At 35.9% G+C, this 21,872-nt stretch overlaps 1 protein-coding gene across 1 annotated transcript in view; it reads right to left on the reverse strand.

Annotated features, from left to right (window-relative positions):
- LOC149066801 (uncharacterized) overlaps positions 1–21,872 on the reverse strand; it is a 62,774-nt gene that overhangs the window by 27,375 nt on the left and 13,527 nt on the right. The window contains exons 7-14 of the mRNA XM_089253160.1: positions 18,334–18,422; positions 14,383–14,476; positions 14,167–14,272; positions 9,430–9,519; positions 9,237–9,324; positions 8,869–9,009; positions 8,596–8,735; positions 8,012–8,101 (exon numbers count right to left, since the gene is read on the reverse strand). Coding sequence (XP_089109286.1) covers positions 8,012–8,101; positions 8,596–8,735; positions 8,869–9,009; positions 9,237–9,324; positions 9,430–9,519; positions 14,167–14,272; positions 14,383–14,476; positions 18,334–18,422 — 838 coding nt within the window. The remainder of the gene's footprint in view (positions 1–8,011; positions 8,102–8,595; positions 8,736–8,868; positions 9,010–9,236; positions 9,325–9,429; positions 9,520–14,166; positions 14,273–14,382; positions 14,477–18,333; positions 18,423–21,872) is intronic.

Below are 21,872 nucleotides of genomic sequence, written 5' to 3' on the forward strand. Positions count from 1 at the left end.
ACCGTGGTGTGCCTCATTATAACTCGTTGAAGCCACAGAAATGATCTAAGAAAATGCAGCAGATGGGAGCATATGGAAAATCATAGAACCTTCATCAACTTTAGGATGTCGAGGATCGCAAAATATATTGAGAGAAAATCAAGGCCCCACATTTTATGCGTTCAAAAAACATAAATGAAAGTGTTCTGGGTTCGTGACGCCTTATTTTCTGCGACAAAATGATTCGACATATATATGGGCTTCAGAGGCTTCAGAAGCTGAAGCCCATCGTCGTCTGAATGAAACTTCTTGGTCAGTTTCTTTGCTTGAACTGGATGCAACGATATCCATTATGTATGCAAGAGGTGCAAAAAACTTCCTACTGAATTCATTGTGGTCGTCGAGATTTGGGGTCCCCTATTTTTTCCCCAAACAATGACAAGACATTGTTTCAAAGAAATTTTGAAATTCATGCGATTCGATCTGAAATCTGAAAAGTCTGAAATATTAAAAACTGACCAATTTTCTCTTGCATGTTCACTATGGATTTCATTCATAGAATACAGTGTGACTTGCTACAAACCAGGGCCCAATCTAACTGTGGACGAACAACTTCTACCCTCAAAAGCAAGATGTCCATTTACACAGTATATCCAAAGTAATCCTGATAAATTTGGGATAAAATTCTGGCTTCTTGCCTGCGTTGATTCCAAATATATTCTGAATGGACAGAAAATCAGTTTCGATTACACTGGGGCAGATAATACCAGACCAGCAAATCAACTTGTCTATGAACATGTAATTCGAAACAAAACAACAGATGATTATTTTACATCACTGAGATTATGTGCATTTTTTAAAAGGACAAGCTTGGTTGGGACCCTTCAAAAAGACCGTCGTGAGGTACCTCCAAATGCAAAAACAGGAACTGATATTACACTGACATCTTATCAGAGAAAAAAGATTAAAAATGTTCTAGTTCTGAGTTCACTTCATACTGATGTAACCAGGGCCGGTCTTAGGCCCAGTGGCGCCCGGTGCAAAAAAAAGTAGTCAGCGCCCCCCCCCCCAGGCGTAAATCCAGAGTGATGTGCCAGAGGAGGCAATTTTTGCTAGTCATACGGGATAGATTCATTCTACCATATCATCAGACACTCTTTGTGTTGTGACATCCCCCCCCATCCCCGGCACACCGCTATTTAACTTGTAAACAAGCATAAAAACCCAACTTGTTTGATTTAATTAAGAGATTTAAAAACATTAAAGAAGCAAAACGTCACACATTTGTGCAGGATACTCATCACGGAGGATCAATCTTCTTCATACTTATGTTAATTGAGTTTTATGGTAAAATTCGTGTAGCGCACGCATCACGTACGGGCTAAGATGATAATAAAAGTGGTTAAATTAGTGATATTTCCGTATGATTTCTTTTCATATTTATAAAACACATGAACTTCATTTGAAATTACCCCTTTCAGAACCAGTACCAAGAAACGGAAGGGACAGGCTAACACCAGCTAAAGCACCGGGCCCTGCAACTTGGGCAGGCCCGTAACTATTCTGAGGCAATTTGGGCGGTGCAACGAGCCGAATGGAGGGGGGGAGGCTTGTAACTCTTCCTTTTTCTGAGCATAACCATTTCAAGGAGACTCCAAGAAAAGACTGCCCCCGAGAAAGCACGCTACAGCCCTGGGGAAGGGGCCATATTATGCACTGCACAACTGCCCATCGATTATTTCCGTTTCGAAAAATAACTAATATTATACACACTCAAATCTTTGTTTTTTTCTAAATTCATCTCGGTCATTTTTTTCATATATATTTTACAGTTTTTTTATAAATACGTATCTTAAAGATATTTTTCTAGTAATGTATATTTAACGCGTTTCGGCGCCCCTTCTCATAACGCGTTTCGCGGCCCGGTGCAATTGCACCTGTCGCACTGCCCTAAGACCACCCTGGATGTAACTATCAACGAAAACGTGAAAAAGACCCCAGAAATAGTTGCCTACAATAAAGAAATTAAATAAGGAGTTTACATCGTGGATCAAATGGTGCGATTATACACCAATAAGAATGGAAGTCGTCGCTGGCCAATGCATGTTTTCGGAAAAAATTACGAACCTCAACAGATCCTTTTTCATGAGAGCGAAAGGGGAAACGTTTCCGGGAAAAAATGACGAAAATTCTGTGAAATTTTAATTCGATGAAATTGTAATATTTTATACCACCCCTCAACAGATCCTTTTTCACGCGAGCGAAAGGGAAACGTTTCCGGGAATAAATGACGAAAATTCTGTGAAATTTTAATTCGATGAAATTGTAATATTTTATACCGCCCCTCAACAGATCCTTTTTCACGAGAGCGAAAGGGAAACGTTTCCGGGAACAAATGACGAAAATTCTGTGAAATTTTAATTCGATGAAATTGTAATATTTTATACCGCCCCTCATCAGATCCTTTTTCACGAGAGCGAAAGGGAAACGTTTCCGGGAACACATGACGAAAATTCTGTGAAATTTTAATTCGATGAAATTGTAATATTTTATACCGCCCCTCATCAGATCCTTTTTCACGAGAGCGAAAGGGAAACGTTTCCGGGAACACATGACGAAAATTCTGTGAAATTTTAATTCGATGAAATTGTAATATTTTATACCGCCCCTCAACAGATCCTTTTTCACGAGAGCGAAAGGGAAACGTTTCCGGGAACAAATGACGAAAATTCTGTGAAATTTTAATTCGATGAAATTGTAATATTTTATACCGCCCCTCAACAGATCCTTTTTCACGAGAGCGAAAGGGAAACGTTTCCGGGAAAAAATGGCGAAAATTCTGTGAAATTTTAATGCGACGAAATTGTAATATTTTATACCACCCCTCATCAGATCCTTTTTCACGAGAGCGAAACGGAAACGTTTCCGGGAACAAATGACGAAAATTCTGTGAAATTTTAATTCGATGAAATTGTAATATTTTATACCGCCCCTCATCAGATCCTTTTTCACGAGAGCGAAAGGGAAACGTTTCCGGGAAAAAATGGCGAAAATTCTGTGAAATTTTAATGCGACGAAATTGTAATATTTTATACCACCCCTCATCAGATCCTTTTTCACGAGAGCGAAACGGAAACGTTTCCGGGAACAAATGACGAAAATTCTGTGAAATTTTAATTCGATGAAATTGTAATATTTTATACCGCCCCTCATCAGATCCTTTTTCACGAGAGCGAAAGGGAAACGTTTCCGGGAACACATGACGAAAATTCTGTGAAATTTTAATTCGATGAAATTGTAATATTTTATACCGCCCCTCAACAGATCCTTTTTCACGAGAGCGAAAGGGAAACGTTTCCGGGAACAAATGACGAAAATTCTGTGAAATTTTAATTCGATGAAATTGTAATATTTTATACCGCCCCTCAACAGATCCTTTTTCACGAGAGCGAAAGGGAAACGTTTCCGGGAAAAAATGGCGAAAATTCTGTGAAATTTTAATGCGACGAAATTGTAATATTTTATACCGCCCCTAAAGAGATTTGTTGGAAGAAGATATTTCATACTTTGCCTGGATTGTGTTTAGGCATTCTATAGAATGACTAGTCATTCTATAGAATGCCTAGGCAAAGTATAGAATAAAACCGGTATTTCATACTTTGCCTGAAACGACCAGGCATTGTATAGAATGCCTAGGCATTCTATAGAATGCCTGGATTTCATACTTTGCCGGTAACATATATATACATGATAAAATATTATACAATGCCCATAAAGAATACTTATGGTTGCCTTATTCCAAGTATGGATAGTTTCTCGATTTACAATTGTGTTAGAATTTACCACCTCCGGGGGTAAGCTATTCCATTTATTAACAACCCTGTACGAAAAAAATTCACGCATTGTCCCTTACCAATCGATACTGGTGTCCCCTTGTAAAAGCAGCCGATTGACGGTATACTAATAATTCATGGTCTATCCTATCCATCCCATTGAAAATTTTGAAAGCTTCGATCATATCTCCCCGTCACCTGCGTTTATCCAATGTAAACATATTCACGAAATGAAGTCTCTCTTCATAACTCAAGCCCTGTGTGCCAATAAGGACACGCGTAGCTCTTCTCTGCACCCCTTCAATCAAGTCTATGTCCCTCTGTAGGTATTTATTGGTGCTTCATAAGCTTTGGGTAAATTGTCGCCGTATCGTCAAATAACAAAAAATATTTCATTTTTCCGGGGTGGGGGGGGGGGGGATTCGCCAATCAGCGAATTTCAATCCAATAGTTTTTCCTGGTTTCGTCATACGCCATTTTTACAGTTAATCCCCGAATCACCATTGGATCTTAAACCCAACTGAAAGTATCGGACGAACTTGATTCTGATTCTCAGCAAGATTACAACACATAGTAAGTGTGATCAAATCCAAAAGTGACGACGGCTGCAGCTAACATACACGCCGAAGATTAGCCCAGAAAGTAACTAATGTTAAGCCTCTTTCGCTGAAAAGATTGATTGCTGTCACAGTTCATATATACAAATACAAATACAACGCCACAACAAGCAAAATACCCAACGAGATGGCTGAGAAAAAGATGCCCATAACAAATATCTATGTGATATATTTCAAAAATACAGCAACCCAATTAAAAATTCAATTAAAAACAATATATATATATACATGATAAAATATTATACAATGCCCATAAAGAATACTTATGGTTGCCTTATTCCAAGTATGGATAGTTTCTCGATTTACAATTGTGTTAGAATTTACCACCTCCGGGGGTAAGCTATTCCATTTATTAACAACCCTGTACGAAAAAAATTCACGCATTGTCCCTTACCAATCGATACTGGTGTCCCCTTGTAAAAGCAGCCGATTGACGGTATACTAATAATTCATGGTCTATCCTATCCATCCCATTGAAAATTTTGAAAGCTTCGATCATATCTCCCCGTCACCTGCGTTTATCCAATGTAAACATATTCACGAAATGAAGTCTCTCTTCATAACTCAAGCCCTGTGTGCCAATAAGGACACGCGTAGCTCTTCTCTGCACCCCTTCAATCAAGTCAAGTCTATGTCCCTCTGTAGGTATTTATTGGTGCTTCATAAGCTTTGGGTAAATTGTCGCCGTATCGTCAAATAACAAAAAATATTTCATTTTTCCGGGGTGGGGGGGGGGGGGGGATTCGCCAATCAGCGAATTTCAATCCAATAGTTTTTCCTGGTTTCGTCATACGCCATTTTTACAGTTAATCCCCGAATCACCATTGGATCTTAAACCCAACTGAAAGTATCGGACGAACTTGATTCTGATTCTCAGCAAGATTACAACACATAGTAAGTGTGATCAAATCCAAAAGTGACGACGGCTGCAGCTAACATACACGCCGAAGATTAGCCCAGAAAGTAACTAATGTTAAGCCTCTTTCGCTGAAAAGATTGATTGCTGTCACAGTTCATATATACAAATACAAATACAACGCCACAACAAGCAAAATACCCAACGAGATGGCTGAGAAAAAGATGCCCATAACAAATATCTATGTGATATATTTCAAAAATACAGCAACCCAATTAAAAATTCAATTAAAAACAATATATATATATACATGATAAAATATTATACAATGCCCATAAAGAATACTTATGGTTGCCTTATTCCAAGTATGGATAGTTTCTCGATTTACAATTGTGTTAGAATTTACCACCTCCGGGGGTAAGCTATTCCATTTATTAACAACCCTGTACGAAAAAAATTCACGCATTGTCCCTTACCAATCGATACTGGTGTCCCCTTGTAAAAGCAGCCGATTGACGGTATACTAATAATTCATGGTCTATCCTATCCATCCCATTGAAAATTTTGAAAGCTTCGATCATATCTCCCCGTCACCTGCGTTTATCCAATGTAAACATATTCACGAAATGAAGTCTCTCTTCATAACTCAAGCCCTGTGTGCCAATAAGGACACGCGTAACTCTTCTCTGTACCCCTTCAACCAATTCTATGTCCCTCTGTAGGTATGGTCTCCAAAACCTTACCGCATACTCCAGTCCAGGACGAACTAAGCCTCGAAAAAGCGGAAGAATGACTTTAGGAGAATGCGAAGAGACCCTTTTGAAAATGAGACCAAGCATTCTATTCGCTTTTTTGACAACCGCTGAACAATGTTCAGAAAACTTAAGTCGCTCGTCAATGAGAATTCCCAAATCGGTGACTCTAGTTGCATCCGGGATAGTGACACCATTCAACTCGTAAGAGAACCGTGGGTTGTTCGAACCAAAATGAGCGACCATGCACTTATCTACGCTAAACGTCATGCTCCATTCATTTGCCCATGCTGCAATCTTGTTTAAGTTGGTCTGGAGCAACTCCCTATCGCTTTCATTCCCGATTACCCCCATTAGCTTCACATCATCTGCGAATTTGCTAGTAATTCCATCGATACCCTGATCGAGTTTGTCGATAAAAAGTGAAAAAAGTATGGGGCCAAGGACACTTCCCTGAGGAACTCCACTTGTGACGTCTGTCCAACCAGAGAATTCCCCGTTCACCATAACTCGTTGCGACCTATCTCTTAACCACGATTCTATCCAATTCAGCAAGTTGCCCCCTATTCCAATCTCGTGTAAACGCTTCAAGAGTTTGCCATGTTGGACCCGATCGAATGCCTTCTGGAATATATTAATAACAATAACTGTTATCATAATCATCATATATCATTTATTAAATTTTTTTATACATGCATTGATACTTTTCAAATACACCTGGTGAAAAAATGTAGCACAATCAAGGAGTGCAAGATTTCTCTTTTCTGCAATATCACTGTCTGAAAACATTAACTTAAAAACTTCTCCAACATCCTTGAATTATAATAGGATGAGAGGGACATCACTAATTTCAATGGCTACAAGATTTGAGCTTTCGCTGTTATTTCCTTTGTGACATAATAAGTCAAAGATGTAGTTGGTTTTGCTGCATCACAAATTTTTACAGATGGCTTGCAATTCACATTCGCGTTAACCCTAAAACAGTAAAGTTGGGTAACCAGGGTTTTTTTACAAAATGCTTCCGATTTCATATGCTCAGTATGGGTCTGAATAGCTGCAAAGCAGACACCACACTTAATACTGGTTATGTTTGATTGCTTCAATCCAATCAGCACATACTGAAGATTCAGAGTTTTATCCCTTCATTCTGGATTGAAAACAGTTTTCTTGCCACTCATCGTTTTCAAATAAAAAGTACCCACGTGGTAATCATAATATACACATGTTTCATACGGCATTGATCACCGAAGTCAACTTACGAAATTATTGCAACCAAGCTTGCCTGAGATATTTTATGCATGACTTTCTGCGATTGCACAGTTAGAATAAGTTTTCGGAAACACTTTGTATCCATTACAGATTATAAAAATCAATTAATTATTATAAATTGCAATCTGATAACATCATAAATATTGATGATTATCAATATTTACGATGTTATCAGATTGCGATTTATGTTCTCAATTTCTCTGTTGGAGGAATTATTTTTGTCAGATGACAGTTGCAACGATTTTCCAGGTTTTAGGACAAAATGGGCTATTTTTCCTGATTTTTTTTACTTTTTTGAATAAAAAATTCTCCCGACAATTCTAGGTTTTCCCTGACCCCCTACAAACCCTACTTGGGATTTTGCAATGGAAAGCTTGATAAAAAGCCATGATTTTTGATCGGAAGATTTCAATAAGACTACATAATCGGAAGCACTGGATCCTATGATAAAGTCTTTATAATACAAATTTCGAATTATGCATAATACCATCACACTTCTTGATGAAAACTGAAATCATCAAAGAGAGGAAACTATTAAGGGTCACACATGTTCAAGAAAAATTCTTATATTAACTCATGGTTTCCATAACCTTAATGAAGAAAAATCAATAAAATGAGACCGATTACAACACAGTGATCAATTTACTTACTTTAAAAAATAAAAACTGAGACAATAATTACAGTTGTCATACAAATTCAACTTACCTTACATAATTTGACCTCCGGATCTTTTGATATAACTCCTGTCCCACTGCAAGGTGCATCAACTAACACACGGTCAAATCCAATCACTACCTATAAAAGAATTCCATGCATTAAAATCCTCCGATGAGTTACTTGTAAATTAAATTACAAGACATTACTTGTAAATTAAATTATTTTGAAAATGGAAAAATATCCAAAAATATTCTTCTGAATGGAACACAATTTCATAATGAAAAAGGGAGCACTGACTAATAAATACAAGATATTTACTAGTCAATGTAATAAGTGAACTGGCAGCAAAGAAACACAAGGCTGCATCCAAACCACAACACAAAATAAAGTGTTCCAGACTCTGCAATGAAGCTGGGCTGGAAGGGATCTCTGCAACGGGATAAGTTCAGTGGCAAAGTTCTGGCGTTTATTCATTCATGCATCCAAACCACAATGTTATAAGTATTTGAATTCACATGACTATGAAGTAGCATGTGTTAGGCATGTTTTATACAAAAAAGTTTTCCAAAAAATTCCCACTGGTTTTTCTTCAATTATAAAATGAGTATTTACTTCCCAGACAGTGCTCATACCTTAGTAAAACTTCGCCCATCCTTCACAGACACAACTGTATTCGTAATTCCAAGACGATGCATATTACCAACGATAGCTTTGGCTCTTTCTTTCACAACATCATTTGCAAAGAGGATCCCTGTATTTTTCATTAGTGATGCTGCAAAGAAAACAAAAAAAGTTTTTTTTTAAATTAAATATTTGAAGGAATTTAAATGTGATCTCTCGCAATATACACTGATGAAAACATTGAAGTTAAAGAGAAAAATAGTTTCCTAGCCGAATCATCTCACCAATGTGCGATGTCTTGCCACCAGGAGCGGCACACAAGTCCAATATTTTTTCATTTTCTTTAGGAGAAAGCGCCATCACGGGTAGAAAAGAAGCAGCACCTTGCAGCATGTAATGTCCAGCCAAGTATTCTGGAGTAGCACCTATTAAGTGATACAAAGTCACAATATAATAATGTATACATAATACAGAAAAATAATTCATGATCATGGTTTTACTCCATTTATTGGATCTTACACGGTCACATTTTTGCTCCATCAAGAGTGGGCATAAGCCCTTGACAATATTTTTTATGAACACAAACCTTATTTTAAAAAATCTTTTCTTAAGAATATGCATAACACAAAAATCCACACTAAATTAGGCTTACCTATTGGCACTTGAGAGTTGTACACCACCAGACCAACTTTGGACCAGTTTCCAACAGGATCGAGATTGACACCTCTGTTTATAAGTGCCTGTTTCACATACATAAAACAAAAACTCAAGTACCATTACATAAGACAATTCATAATAAAAACTTCATGCATGATTTATGAAGAGGGGAAAAAAAGAACCCTAACCTGTGCCAAATCTTTTCTTCTTGTTTTCAATGTGTTGGTTCTTATAGTCACAGGTCTTTTTACTTCATTTGCTTCTAGCACTTCTATGAGCTACAAAATGGTAGTGAAGCAAAAAAAAAAGTGATTCAGCAGAGAAAAAAAAAGTTCAGACAGATTACATAAAGGATTTTAATGTAGCCACTGTCCACCATACATATTCCAGTATGAACAATCCTGTTAAGTTGGAACCCCCCATTATGTTTTTGAATGTGATTAAGAGTCCCACTCGATTTACTGTAAATAAACAGCAGAAATTTAAAAAATTTCAAAAAATACTGTAAATAAACAGTAGAAACTTGAGGCCAGAAATTGGGGGATTCTCCCGGGATGGAGGAGGAAGTCAATTTTCCCCTTCCCAGCTGCCAAAGCTCCACTCAAAAATAATATAAATTTTAATTCATTTTTGCGAATTTTTTTAAAATCAATTTTAATAAAAGAAAAGCGCCCCCCCCCCCTTCTCCCTACAGGAAGGTTTTGCGCATTCCCTTGAACAGAATACATAACTGCCAACTTTAGAGAATGAGAATTAGGGCAGTTTGCGCTTTGATCCAAATTCAGTATAAAAATAAATATAAACAGGATTTTAGAGAAACTATGTAGAGAATTTTTTAATAACATAAGTATAATTATAAGGATTTCCCCCCTAGCAAAAACATTACTTTTTTTTAAATAACATGATCATTACGTATTCCCAAGAGATTTTTGCGATCTGTCCAGGGAATTTGTTAGTGTTAGTAGACATCCATGCTCGAACCCAGACCTGCACAGTCAGAAGCTGAAACCACTTGCCAGGCAGCAAGACATTGTCGATTAGTGCTAAGTCACCAATTAGTAGGTTAAAAATCATATCATTACTACTCTCAAATCAAATCATGTTAAAAAAAGAATTGCCATCAGATCTAAATCGGGACATACAGACTTAATGGGGCACATGGACAAAGCAAATACAAGTCATTTCACCAATTTTGGACGTCAAAATGCCAAATTGATGGTGGCTGTTTGGCGAATTTTGTCTCATCCCTCCAAAACTGATTTTTTTTTTTGTTTTGTGATTTGATGCAATTGTGGCAATTTACATTACGCTTGTGACATCATTTCCAGAAATGAAAACGAAAGCATCATTTTTGTGCTGGGTAAATTTTTTAGGAACAATTCTCCCCTCCCCCAAAAGTAGGGGATTTTTTTTTACAATCACGGGTGAAATTCTGGAGATATGAGAATTTCTCAGGAGTCCAGGAGATGGAGTAAAAATTTGGGAGCCTCCCGAGAAATCCATGAGAACTTGACAGTATTGAGAAAATGATGCAAAACCTTTGCAGCTCAAATTTTATGCTCTATCTGGAGTGTCCGTTTTTATTTTCATTACAGCAAAACTTTGATTAACCCTCACTCGTTCAACAGCCAGTTTCTGTTATTCGTCATCGTAAAAAAATGAAAAAACAGCCAAAGGTTTTTAGATCGAAAAAGATCATATCACTGCTACGGTGTGTGCTAAAGTCACAGGCAATCATAGATTGCCCCCACTAGCAACTGGTAAACCCAAAAACCATGTGCTTTCAAAAATTTGAATATGAACACATTGCTTGTGAACGAAAAAGTGCTTGGATGGACCAAACAATTTTTTTTCAGAATGGTTCCACAATGTTTTTTGTGCCTCAAGTTATAACTCATATGGCTGAAAAGCAGTTGCAACAGGAAGTACTGCTGTTAATGGACAATGCGCCGACACACTTCTCTTGTGAACTCAAAAGTGATGATGGCAAAATAACATGTCTCTTTCTCCCAGTGAATATAACTCCACTCGGACCAGGACATAATTGAAAATATGAAGCAAAGTTAAAGAAGGACTTTCATCAAAGACTTGCTTTCATCTGATGATGCCATGACTGTCAAAGAATTTTGGAAGAGATACAACATAAAGGAAGATATTTTCAATGTGGCCACTGTCTGGGCCAACTATATATTGAAGTTTATATTGATTGTTTTGTAAAATGGAATACAATATGTATGAAATGTTCAGTTTTAAAGGATTTTATTTTCATTTTCGTCCCAAGTCCACAGTGGAATCATGTTATTGTACATATGTATTAAGAAATTTCTGTTACCTCTATTCGGTTATCCGTCACAGCCCTGGTCCAGACGGTGACGGTTGATCAAAGTTTTACTGTACAACCATATCATTCAAGCTTTTCCCATGTGATTGGCACATGGCAGCAAGCTCCCATGGATCAATACAGCTATCGTAACCCATGGCAATCACAGTTTTTAATATAGAGCAGAATCCAGACAGACTTGAACGGTGCCACACCAAACCAATTTAGAAGCATGGCTGAAGACAGCACAGGTGATTCTGATGGAGTGACAGAACCAATCAAACAAGGGCAGAGGAATCCACATATAAACTGAATCTAGTGTTCTCATGAGCAAGAAATTTGCTTGAAATGGCAAACTAGTTTTCTGATACAATGGGTATAAAAAAAAAGTTAGGCTAACCCCAGAAGAACGAGATTATCACTGTAGAAAGAAGATGATGAAGCACACAGCCAGTTGTCAGTCGAGCACTGTTTTTCACAGGAGGAGCCTGTTTTATAGTAGAAAAAAAAACTCTGTCCCTCAAGAGTTGCATGGTTTTCACCATTCATGATCATCTGGCAACTCTAGTTTACTCTTCATCCATATGTGCAGTTAATGTTCTGCTAAAACTTTTCCCAGAAAGTATTATTTTTGGCTAAAATCAGAGGAAATTCATAAAATTTCCACAAAGTGGGAGGAAGGGTGAAAAATCCAGTCTCCCGCCTAAATCCTGAGAGTTGGTAGATCTGAAACAGTTCTTCGCACATTAAAACATACAAGGTGAGAAAGATGTCCTGAACACATTTTGAAAATTAATATAAATACCAATTGACATAAAAAGGTGAAGTTTGCACTGAAGTACTTATCATGGCCAACAACTTTATTTTTTATTTATTTTTTTTTTTTTTGATAAATTAAAAAGTTTAAAATTTCATTCACATATGGTACTGTATCACAAAAATCGAAAACTGAGAGCATGAAAGTGACAAACCATTTTAAAGGGATAAACATGTCTGGAACACATACAATGTGTTCCAGACATGTGTGGTGACACATGGGGTGTCATCCCAACAATGTCATTGTTAGGGAACTTTGAACCATTGTTACCCAATAGTTAATTTCTCCCCATTTCAGGAATTCACCCAGCTCTGATAAAACTTTTAAGTAACCTTTCGTTCAAGTCTGGTCCTGTTTTTTTTTTTTTTTTTGTAAACAAAATTTGGCGAAGATCCATCCAAAATTGTAGATTTGTATAGAGAACATACCACAGACACACACACATATGGAAAATCAATTTTATATTCAAGGTTATGATTTGTTTCACATAAACCCTACAAATTTCAATACAAGAACCTTTTGTAGTTAGGATTACATCCAAACCATACTCAATTTCAACCCAAGTATCAACTAACAGAGATTTCAGAAGTCTCGATCACTTCCTTTGATTTTTGTATTCAGTTCATTGATGTTGGTTGCGTATGTGGTGTAAACTTCGTCTCTAACAGACATGCCAACATTGGCTTAAAGCTTGTAAGTAGTGATGAATGTTCAGCTTTGCCATGGAAGGTACCCCTCTAGGACAACATAAACATAGTGCAATAAAAAAATAATCACTCAAAAATTCAATTTTTTAAAAATTAATTGAAAAGTTCATTAAATACAGCACCTCACTGGCACTGGACCCTAGAAGGCTCAGGCCACATGAACCCACCTCTTGAAGCAACTTTCCGAGGTTGCAGAGTCTCTTATTAATTCATGAATATTCAATATAATCCCTACATATATATATACGCCCTTGTGGGCCGGCCATATATACAGACATCTAGCAACCCTAGACCCACCTCAGTTTTCTTCTGATCAGAGCTCCTACAGCATCAACGATGAAGGATTCTTTCAGACACAAGTTCCACAAGCTCGACCACACACTATGCAAATCAAAGCTGCATTAAGAGTAAACTTTCAAATGGCTTAGATGCAAATGAAGATGAGTCCAAACCGACCACACTGAACCACTCAATAACCTGTTTTTAGCCCACAACGTGGGCGGTTTCACAGAAAACCGACGTTTGTGCATTTGGGCTCGAGTAGAGCAGCAGGTGTCAACATGGCTTTGAAGATTGCCTTTCACACACAGACAAAACAGATCAGATCCAAGTTTTCTTCTCTCAAACTCTCTCACAAAAAATAATAAGTGAAACACCATAAGTAAACTCAAAGACCCGATTTTTTTTTTACCAATTTCCGTAGTATTGAGAGTGTCGACCGTAGCTCCATAGTTCATTGCAGTCACCTGCAAAAACTACTGACAATCTGTAGCAGTTGACAAACTCTGCTCTAGCATATTTCCTCAAGAAGATATCAAGGGAGGTTAAAATCTGAAGACTGGGGAGGGGGGCATAACATACAGTTTTCTGTGAGATACAGTGCCACCTCTGAGTGAAATTTTAAACTTTTTTTGTTTATCCAAAACATTCTCGGCCATGATAAATATTTTAGTGACAGCTGCATTGTTTTACATCAATTGGTTGATTTTTTTTATTAATTTATCCAGAACTTGCCTATGGAAAACTTAAAAAGTGGCCGAGGCTGTTTTAATTAAAGTCTCATTGATTATTAAAAAATTACCTCGGATGGAGAAAACAATTCTATAAACTTGTCCATGAGAAAAGTATTGTAACTGTAATATGCACAAAGATCTTGTTTCAGCTGCTCAATGTAATCTTGCCTTGACCTATAACAATGAAAAATTCATTGATTCCTTTTGTCATTAAGATCTTGGTTAAATGGAATTGTTCGGTTTTAATTTCAAAAACAGAAGAAAGTTCTATCACAATGTCATACCTTCCCTCTTCTTTGCGGTTACTGAAATCTGCAAGCACAAAAGCAATGTCTTTGACCCTTTGGTTCAATAGCACAAGGTCTGGAGGCTGAGCACGTGAAACAGTTAAGGTAGAAAATTGTTTTGATTGAAACATATACAAGTATCATGGCAAAATATATAATAAACATATATATACAGTTGACACGCAATACAACGACCCCTTTTATCCTGTCGAAAACAGACGTTATATATATACGACAGTAAAACATATGATAGTCATTTTATGAAAACACTTGGGACTTATCCTTCTGGTAGTTCCAATGGAATGGATGGCATAACATGGGGTCGTTATTGTAACGAAGTCATTAACACATTTTGCCCCGGATTCCTTGGTTGTTCTATTATGAGAACTTACAAGCAAACAACAAAACTAGAAAATAGTAAAGTTCTTCCATTAGACAAGAATTTATTACTCACTGACCTTCACACCACTGTTTTCAAGCAAGTCTCAATGAGGTGACTAGGTCGGCCGATCCTCCAACTCATGCATCTGGCTATCTCAGAAGATCCTGTGACAAATATGTCTCACGAATGAGCGTAATTTAATTAAAAAAAATTACAAAAAAGGGGGGAGACTCAACAGGTCCTCACTGGTTAGTTGTTACATACGGAAGGGAGGGAAATTCCCGGCAACAACCAGCTTTATAGGCTTGTCTCAGAATGACAGAGACCTTATTGATGGCAACAGTTTTACAATTTTATATGGTCAAAAATGTTTTAACATGAAACATCACGGTCAAGGCCATCCAGGCATGATACAATATGGTGACGGTAAACATGGGAAATAACAATTTGTTACATTAGAACGAGCATCAACTGCATATCCCTATAAAAAAAGAAAATTCTAGATTATTATACCTTAAACTTACCAAATGCTCCACCTTTCCTTCTAATACATTATCAGATCTATTCAGAAAATGATCAGGGTGTTACAGTCTTTTACATGATTGTAATGTATCTACTACTTCATAATACCATTTGTAAATGGCAGCATCATTCTGCCTTGTAAGATAGTGATTGTAATAAAGAAGGGCAGTCATGCTCTGGATGCCATGCTAACTGGTTGTAGTCATCTGTGTCCATCGCTATAGTTAGTGGACCAAACAGTAAATAGCTAAGCATCAATATATAACAATGATAACTAAATTTTTGAACATAAGTGAATGGATGTACACCAGGACTCTGCTACTGAACGTATCCTGTCGCCAAAATCTCTTCCCGCCAAGCATCATGGTCTGAAACAAAGATGTGCACCTAACAATCTGAGTATCTAGGGTTGTCTTTTTCAGTGCTGCCAGAAGTGAAGTGTAAAAATCAAATATTTGTACCATTGCAAGCGTATTGTTATCTGTAGTGAGACTCTTTAACTAGGACATCCAGTCGTATTAATGCCTCAAAATTGGGAACCACAGAAAACTAAATTCAGCAGGCCATCGCCATTGGGATTTGAACCCGAGTCCTCACAATGTCTCTCATTATGAGCAATCAATCACCACAGCACCTTTGGATGAAACTGAAAACATAACTATGATTCAGGGTTTCATACTTTCCTTGATTTTCAGGGGGGGGGGGGGAGAGGAAATACATTACTGCATCAGCAAACATGGCAGGAAATTCAAGTCACAGATTCTGAACGATTCTCAAACATCTGCACATTATGAATCGATTGAACTGGCTGATTTGGACCACGTCTGTTCCCAGCATGTCTTGTCTAGGGCCCTTTCTATTCTACAAACTAGTTGACCACATTGTTATAAAGGAGTTAACGTTGTAGATAGAATCACGATCAAAAATTGGGACTGGAGCATAATATTGTTATATAGGTAATTATCAGAGGGTACCGTTAAACTGGATTTTCATCATATACAGTGAAACCTTACTACAACGATACTCAATATAATGCTAAATCCCTCTACACAGAATTTTTCCATGTCTTGTTTGGAAATGGTTATAATCTAATGTTAAACTATCGCCTCTTGAAATAACGATAATCCCTCAACAATATTTTTTCTTGGTCTCCAGAATATTGTTATATCAAGATTTCACCGTATTTTTCTGTAAACATGAGCAGACTTAGGAGTGTTTTTGAAATATTTAAACGTATGTAAAACTAGAATTACCACAGCAAAATATTAAAGAATTGCAAGGCAAAACATGATGCCCCAAAACAGAATATGATAAAAACTGTGACCCACGTTGTAGAACAATCAGTACAAATTTTAAGAAAATACCTCAGTACCAGATGCCTCCTCCTCCCTATCTGGCATAGATATTTGAGTGGAAACTTTTACCACAAAAACAGAACATAACTCCCAATCAGTCCCAAAAAGGTGTATGAGTGATTACCAAAGCCATGTTGGCGAGGAAAGTTTTTACCACAGAAAATTTTTTGCCAGCCAAGAGCTTTTTGCAAAACAATGCCAAATATCACGATGTAATGAAAAAAATTACAGAATATTTCTTAAATCTCTGGACTTGCAGAACATAGTACAGTGATATCTCAGCTAACAAAGGTAGTTTGTTAATTTAATTCACAAGTCGAAATCTTCGTTAACAAAATACAATTTCCCATGTTTCTATGGAAAATAATAAAATTTGTTCCAGGTGATGACCAAAATTCAATGGTAAGTCCCATGAAACACTGAAGAACTATAAAAAGAAAAAACTGATTAAAGGCAAAATCAAATATATAAGAATTTGCAAGATGAAAAACTGAAGATCTTTTTATTTTACACTGCGTACATAACCCTATTGAGTTCGTAGATGTCCCCCATCCATTAGTAATGTGTTCAGCTCTACTCTCTATCCCATACATGGAGAAAATAAGCTCCATGGTTCAAAAACGTAAAAAAAGAGAAGTGAAGATGCATCTGGGGAGAAAGTGATTCCAAGGCAGAAATAAACTAATCAAGATTGAGTGACAATAATTTTGACGATTGGCATTAAATTTCAGCTTGCAATGCGGCTGTATTTTGTTAGTATGCACCAGCATAGCAACAAGAACAATTTGTTAGCAGAGGGAAAAATCTTATTTAGCCCAAAAATTCATGAGCCATGACATCACTGTAACTATTTTATAATGGGTTGAACATAATTGAATTAGAGAAATAAGCAAATGTTGAATTTTCATTATCAAATTGATGGGCAAAACATATTTGAAAACTATTATTTTATTCGGATTCGTTACGGTGATACTTCTCAACAATGGACACTATGAAACTGATATTTTTGTCCGCTAACTTTGTTAATATATAGCAAAATACATGGAGAGGCTCCTGTTCCACAATCTCCATAAGTGTCCATTATGGAGGTTCCACAATATTTTGTATAAGCTGATTCACACCCTAAATCGAGGACCGCCACAACCCGGGTAAAGTGTTTTTTTATAAGCGCTGACATGTGTATAAGCCAACTTCTCCAATTTTGGAAGATTTTTGAACAAAGGAGCTTATATAGGAGTACATACAGTAACTGTGTTTTACTTTGAAGTAAAAAAATAAATCAGATTTTACTTGAAAAATTTACTAAAAATCAAATCAACTCTTAAGTATTCAGTGATGAAATCAGTGAAGAGGACTTGTCCAAATATTGGCTATTTCACAGCTCTTTAACATTGTATCTCCCATTCCCACCGATTCTCCCAAAAGAGCCTCTTAACAAATCCATACACCCTAACTGGATCATCTGCGGCCAATCTGAACACTGGAAGGTTAAACAATACTCAATGGAATGTCAATAAATGATTATGCCAGAAGTCTTGCACACCACCACAGCCCCTGGTTCAATCTGCAATAAGCGGAACAGAAATTGTAAGAGACATTTTTTCCAATGTGCTAGCATCTTTGTTTTCAAGACTATCTATAGCTAAAAATACTATAAACCTGTGCAAATTTTCATCAAACAAAGGATATTTTCTTTTTCGATTTCTTGGCCACTAGGAAGGTGAAAAATTTCAGTTTCTCTGATATTTGTGGCAAGATTATCTGCTTCCTCCAGTTTTCTGAAAAAGTATGAGAATATAAATAATTGGTTAGAACAAATTTCCAAATGCAAAACAACTTTCCATTCACGAATTTTTCTGTAAAGAAAAGTACATTTAACTTCTGGATACTTAATTATGCACAAGTCAATGCACACTAATAAATTAATGGAAGTTGTCTTATTTTATATCTAGGCCATAATGCTAACCAGCATAATGCTTAGAAAAGATGAAATTTCTTACATAAATATAAAATGTTGGTAATCCCACAAACATGAAAAAGGAGCATGTTTTTTTAAATTAATTAATTAAACAAAATTGAAGAATTTCTCTAAATTATCTATCATTATCTTAACTATCATTATTCTAAAATTAATTTTGTATCAACATATTTGCAAACTGTTTAACCCTTACAATGGCAATGATGCCAAATCTCGCCCAACCCCATACTTTTTATTTTGGCAATTCTGAGATATCTTGCATCCTTAAAACACTCTCATTTGGACATTGCAAAGCCCAGCAAGTCTGCCTAATAGCATTTTTTTTTTTTTTAAATACTAAGCACAACTCAGGTCTATCGCCATGGGAAATTTACTACCTAGTGAGTTGCGCTGGAAGTATAAGTATGTGTACCTAAAGCAAAGCACAAATTGAGTCACGTGCAGCGGTGGGCGGGATCCGAGTGCAATGATGTCAACATGCCCCAAGCATAGTGAGGGGATGTGCATATTGAATGTTCCCAGTAGAGATGTGAGGTGAGAAAATTCTCACCTCAATTTTTATATCCAGGTCTCCTGGATGTAAAAATTGGAGAATAATCAAGAATATTCATTTTTCTTTTAAATAATTTAATTTTTTTTTACTAATTTTGTTTATATTGTGAAATACAAATCAGTTTCCATTGCCTGAAACATTTACAACAAAACAATGTTTGGTATAATCACATCCCAATGACAACTTTTAGTTCGAGAATATTCTCAGAATAGTCTCCAGGTCATGATTGAGAGGAGGTTTTAAAAGTTTGGTTATAAAAATTTTAGAAACCATTAGATTAAAACCTTAAAAAATTATTTCAAAATTAGATAAATTTTCAGAAATAAGTTCAAAACAAAAGAAATTGAACCAAAGTCGATTGATGAAGGAAGCTATTCTTATATAATCACCTTCATTCGAAGAGAAAGAACTGTTGTTTTCTTCAATGCACATATACTTAAATTCTGTATCACATTTCTTTCAAAGTTGTGTAATTCAGCCCTGTTGGTTTAATTTTCTTGCTTTCAAACTCTCATATTGTGGTCTACAAACTTCAATAGACCCATCTTTTTGACCGGAAGAGAAACAGGGACAGAGGATATTCTCTAAAGGACTATTATAAATTACTAGAGAATATTCTTTTCGAAAATAATAATTATTCTCAAGTTATTTAACAAGATTATTTATTATAATACATGTTATTAAATATATTCTTGATACTCTCTGGAAAGATTTCGGTAACTGAAGAATATTTTATTCATCAAGGAGAATTTCTATGGAAGGACTATTATTAATAACTTCAGAATAATACTTATTATTTTCTATAAGAATATTCCTCAGTAATTTATGAAAGTAGTCCTTCCAGAGAATATTCTCAAGGATATTATATGTAACTATATTATAAATAAGAGGAGAATATTCTCATGAATAACTTATAAGAATATTCTGAAGTTATTTATAATAATAGTCCTAGCAGAGAATATTGTTTATTCTCGAGAATTATACATCTCTAGTTTCCAGTGCACGAGCGTTTTTGGAAGGAAAAGATCTCAGGGGCCCAGGACTTTGGCATTTGGGAGGCTCCCGGAACCTGATATTATATATTGGTAATTAAAGTTGACATTAATGAAGACATAACATTAATTAAAATATCAACTACGGGAATGCTGAAATATATTAAAATACAGTATATAAAAACATGAGCACAAAAAAAATATCAGGATCAATGAGAATTCAGATTTTTCTGATGAATTATTCCTTAAAAAAACTAAAGGTACATAAATTAATGGAAACTATTTACATAAATTAATCAAAATTGAAAATGGATAAAACTTAATGCAAATATAAGATGGATAAAAATTAATGAAATTATAGAATTGAAGAAAATTCAAAATTTAGAATGAATCACACAATAAGATCAAATAAAGATTATTATATAACTAATAGAAATTTGAATGAACGAAAATTCTGAAATTAATGGAATTTTTCCAAAATTAATTTCCAATGCTAATCCCATAATGAATGAAAATTTTGAACTTGTGAAAAGTTAAAGCAAATTAAATGACTCATCACAATTTAAAATTAATAAATAATGCCAAAACTGCAGAAAATTCATTTTTAACGAAAAATAACTAGATTGATGAAACACCATAAATTAGTGGATTTGATAATTAAATTTCAGATTTAATGAAAAATTATTCCTCTATCGATTGATGAAATATCATAATTAATGAATATTCGGAACTAAAGCCAAATTCAGAAATTAAATGGAGATTATTTCATAGGCTATTCAAAAAAATAAAAGTGGATTTTTTCCTCTAAAAATTAAAAAAATTTATGGATGCATAAAAATTAATTAAAATTATGGATGCATAAAAATTAATTAAAATTCAGAATTAATGACAATTTAAAATTTGGAAACAATCACAAAATTAGTGAAAATTCGGAAGAATCGTGTACATGGGACAAGAAAATCTGTGACTCAACAGCAGCACCAACGAATGCACGTGTACGTGTGATTAGCGTATTGTCGTGTCTCAATTTGAGATGCCCTTCTGATTTCCCTTGGCTGCAAAACAGAGTGCTGCCCTATGGCGTGTCGCGAACACTGCATGTCTCAATTTGCGCTTAGCCTAAGAGTCCAAGTGTGTATCTAGTGTTGTTTGATTTTTCAGTGCTGCCATCTATATTTCAAAAGTGAAACGAGTGAAGTGCAATGACTGAATACTTGTACTGTTTGAAGGCCTGTTGCTCTCTGTGGTGAGACTTTTTAATGGGGAGATCGGCTTGTACCTAATGGCATGTTCATCCCTCAATCTATCAGATCAACTGCCAGTAGGCAGACTCAGTTTTTCCTGAAATATTTATAACAGAAATTTTTTTGGCACCCTTCAAGTTAATATAGAAATCATATGGCATAATTAACAGGAAACGGCAGAGTATTTCTCATCCTCGGTTGCTCTTTCATTATTCTTAGTTGGAAGGTGGAAGCACTATCAGCTACAAAATATTTTCTTTTTGAAAAAAAATGTGTGGAATTTCGCAGAGGGTTCAGTGATTTCTACAAAGACAGTGAAATCGTAGATCAGGAAGAACATTGCTTTAAAGGGTTAGGTGACTGGAAAAAAAAGGCTCACTGTGGTGACGAACGTCTTTAAGTGCATGCGCATTAGAGAAAAGTGGATGGGGTCAAGAATTGATATATTAAGTTAAGACCAC

The sequence above is a fragment of the Pholcus phalangioides genome, unplaced genomic scaffold (assembly GCF_987345545.1).
Source record: "Pholcus phalangioides strain wild (caught in Gottingen) unplaced genomic scaffold, Ppha-v1.0 ptg000032l_1, whole genome shotgun sequence".
NCBI lineage: Eukaryota > Metazoa > Arthropoda > Arachnida > Araneae > Pholcidae > Pholcus > Pholcus phalangioides.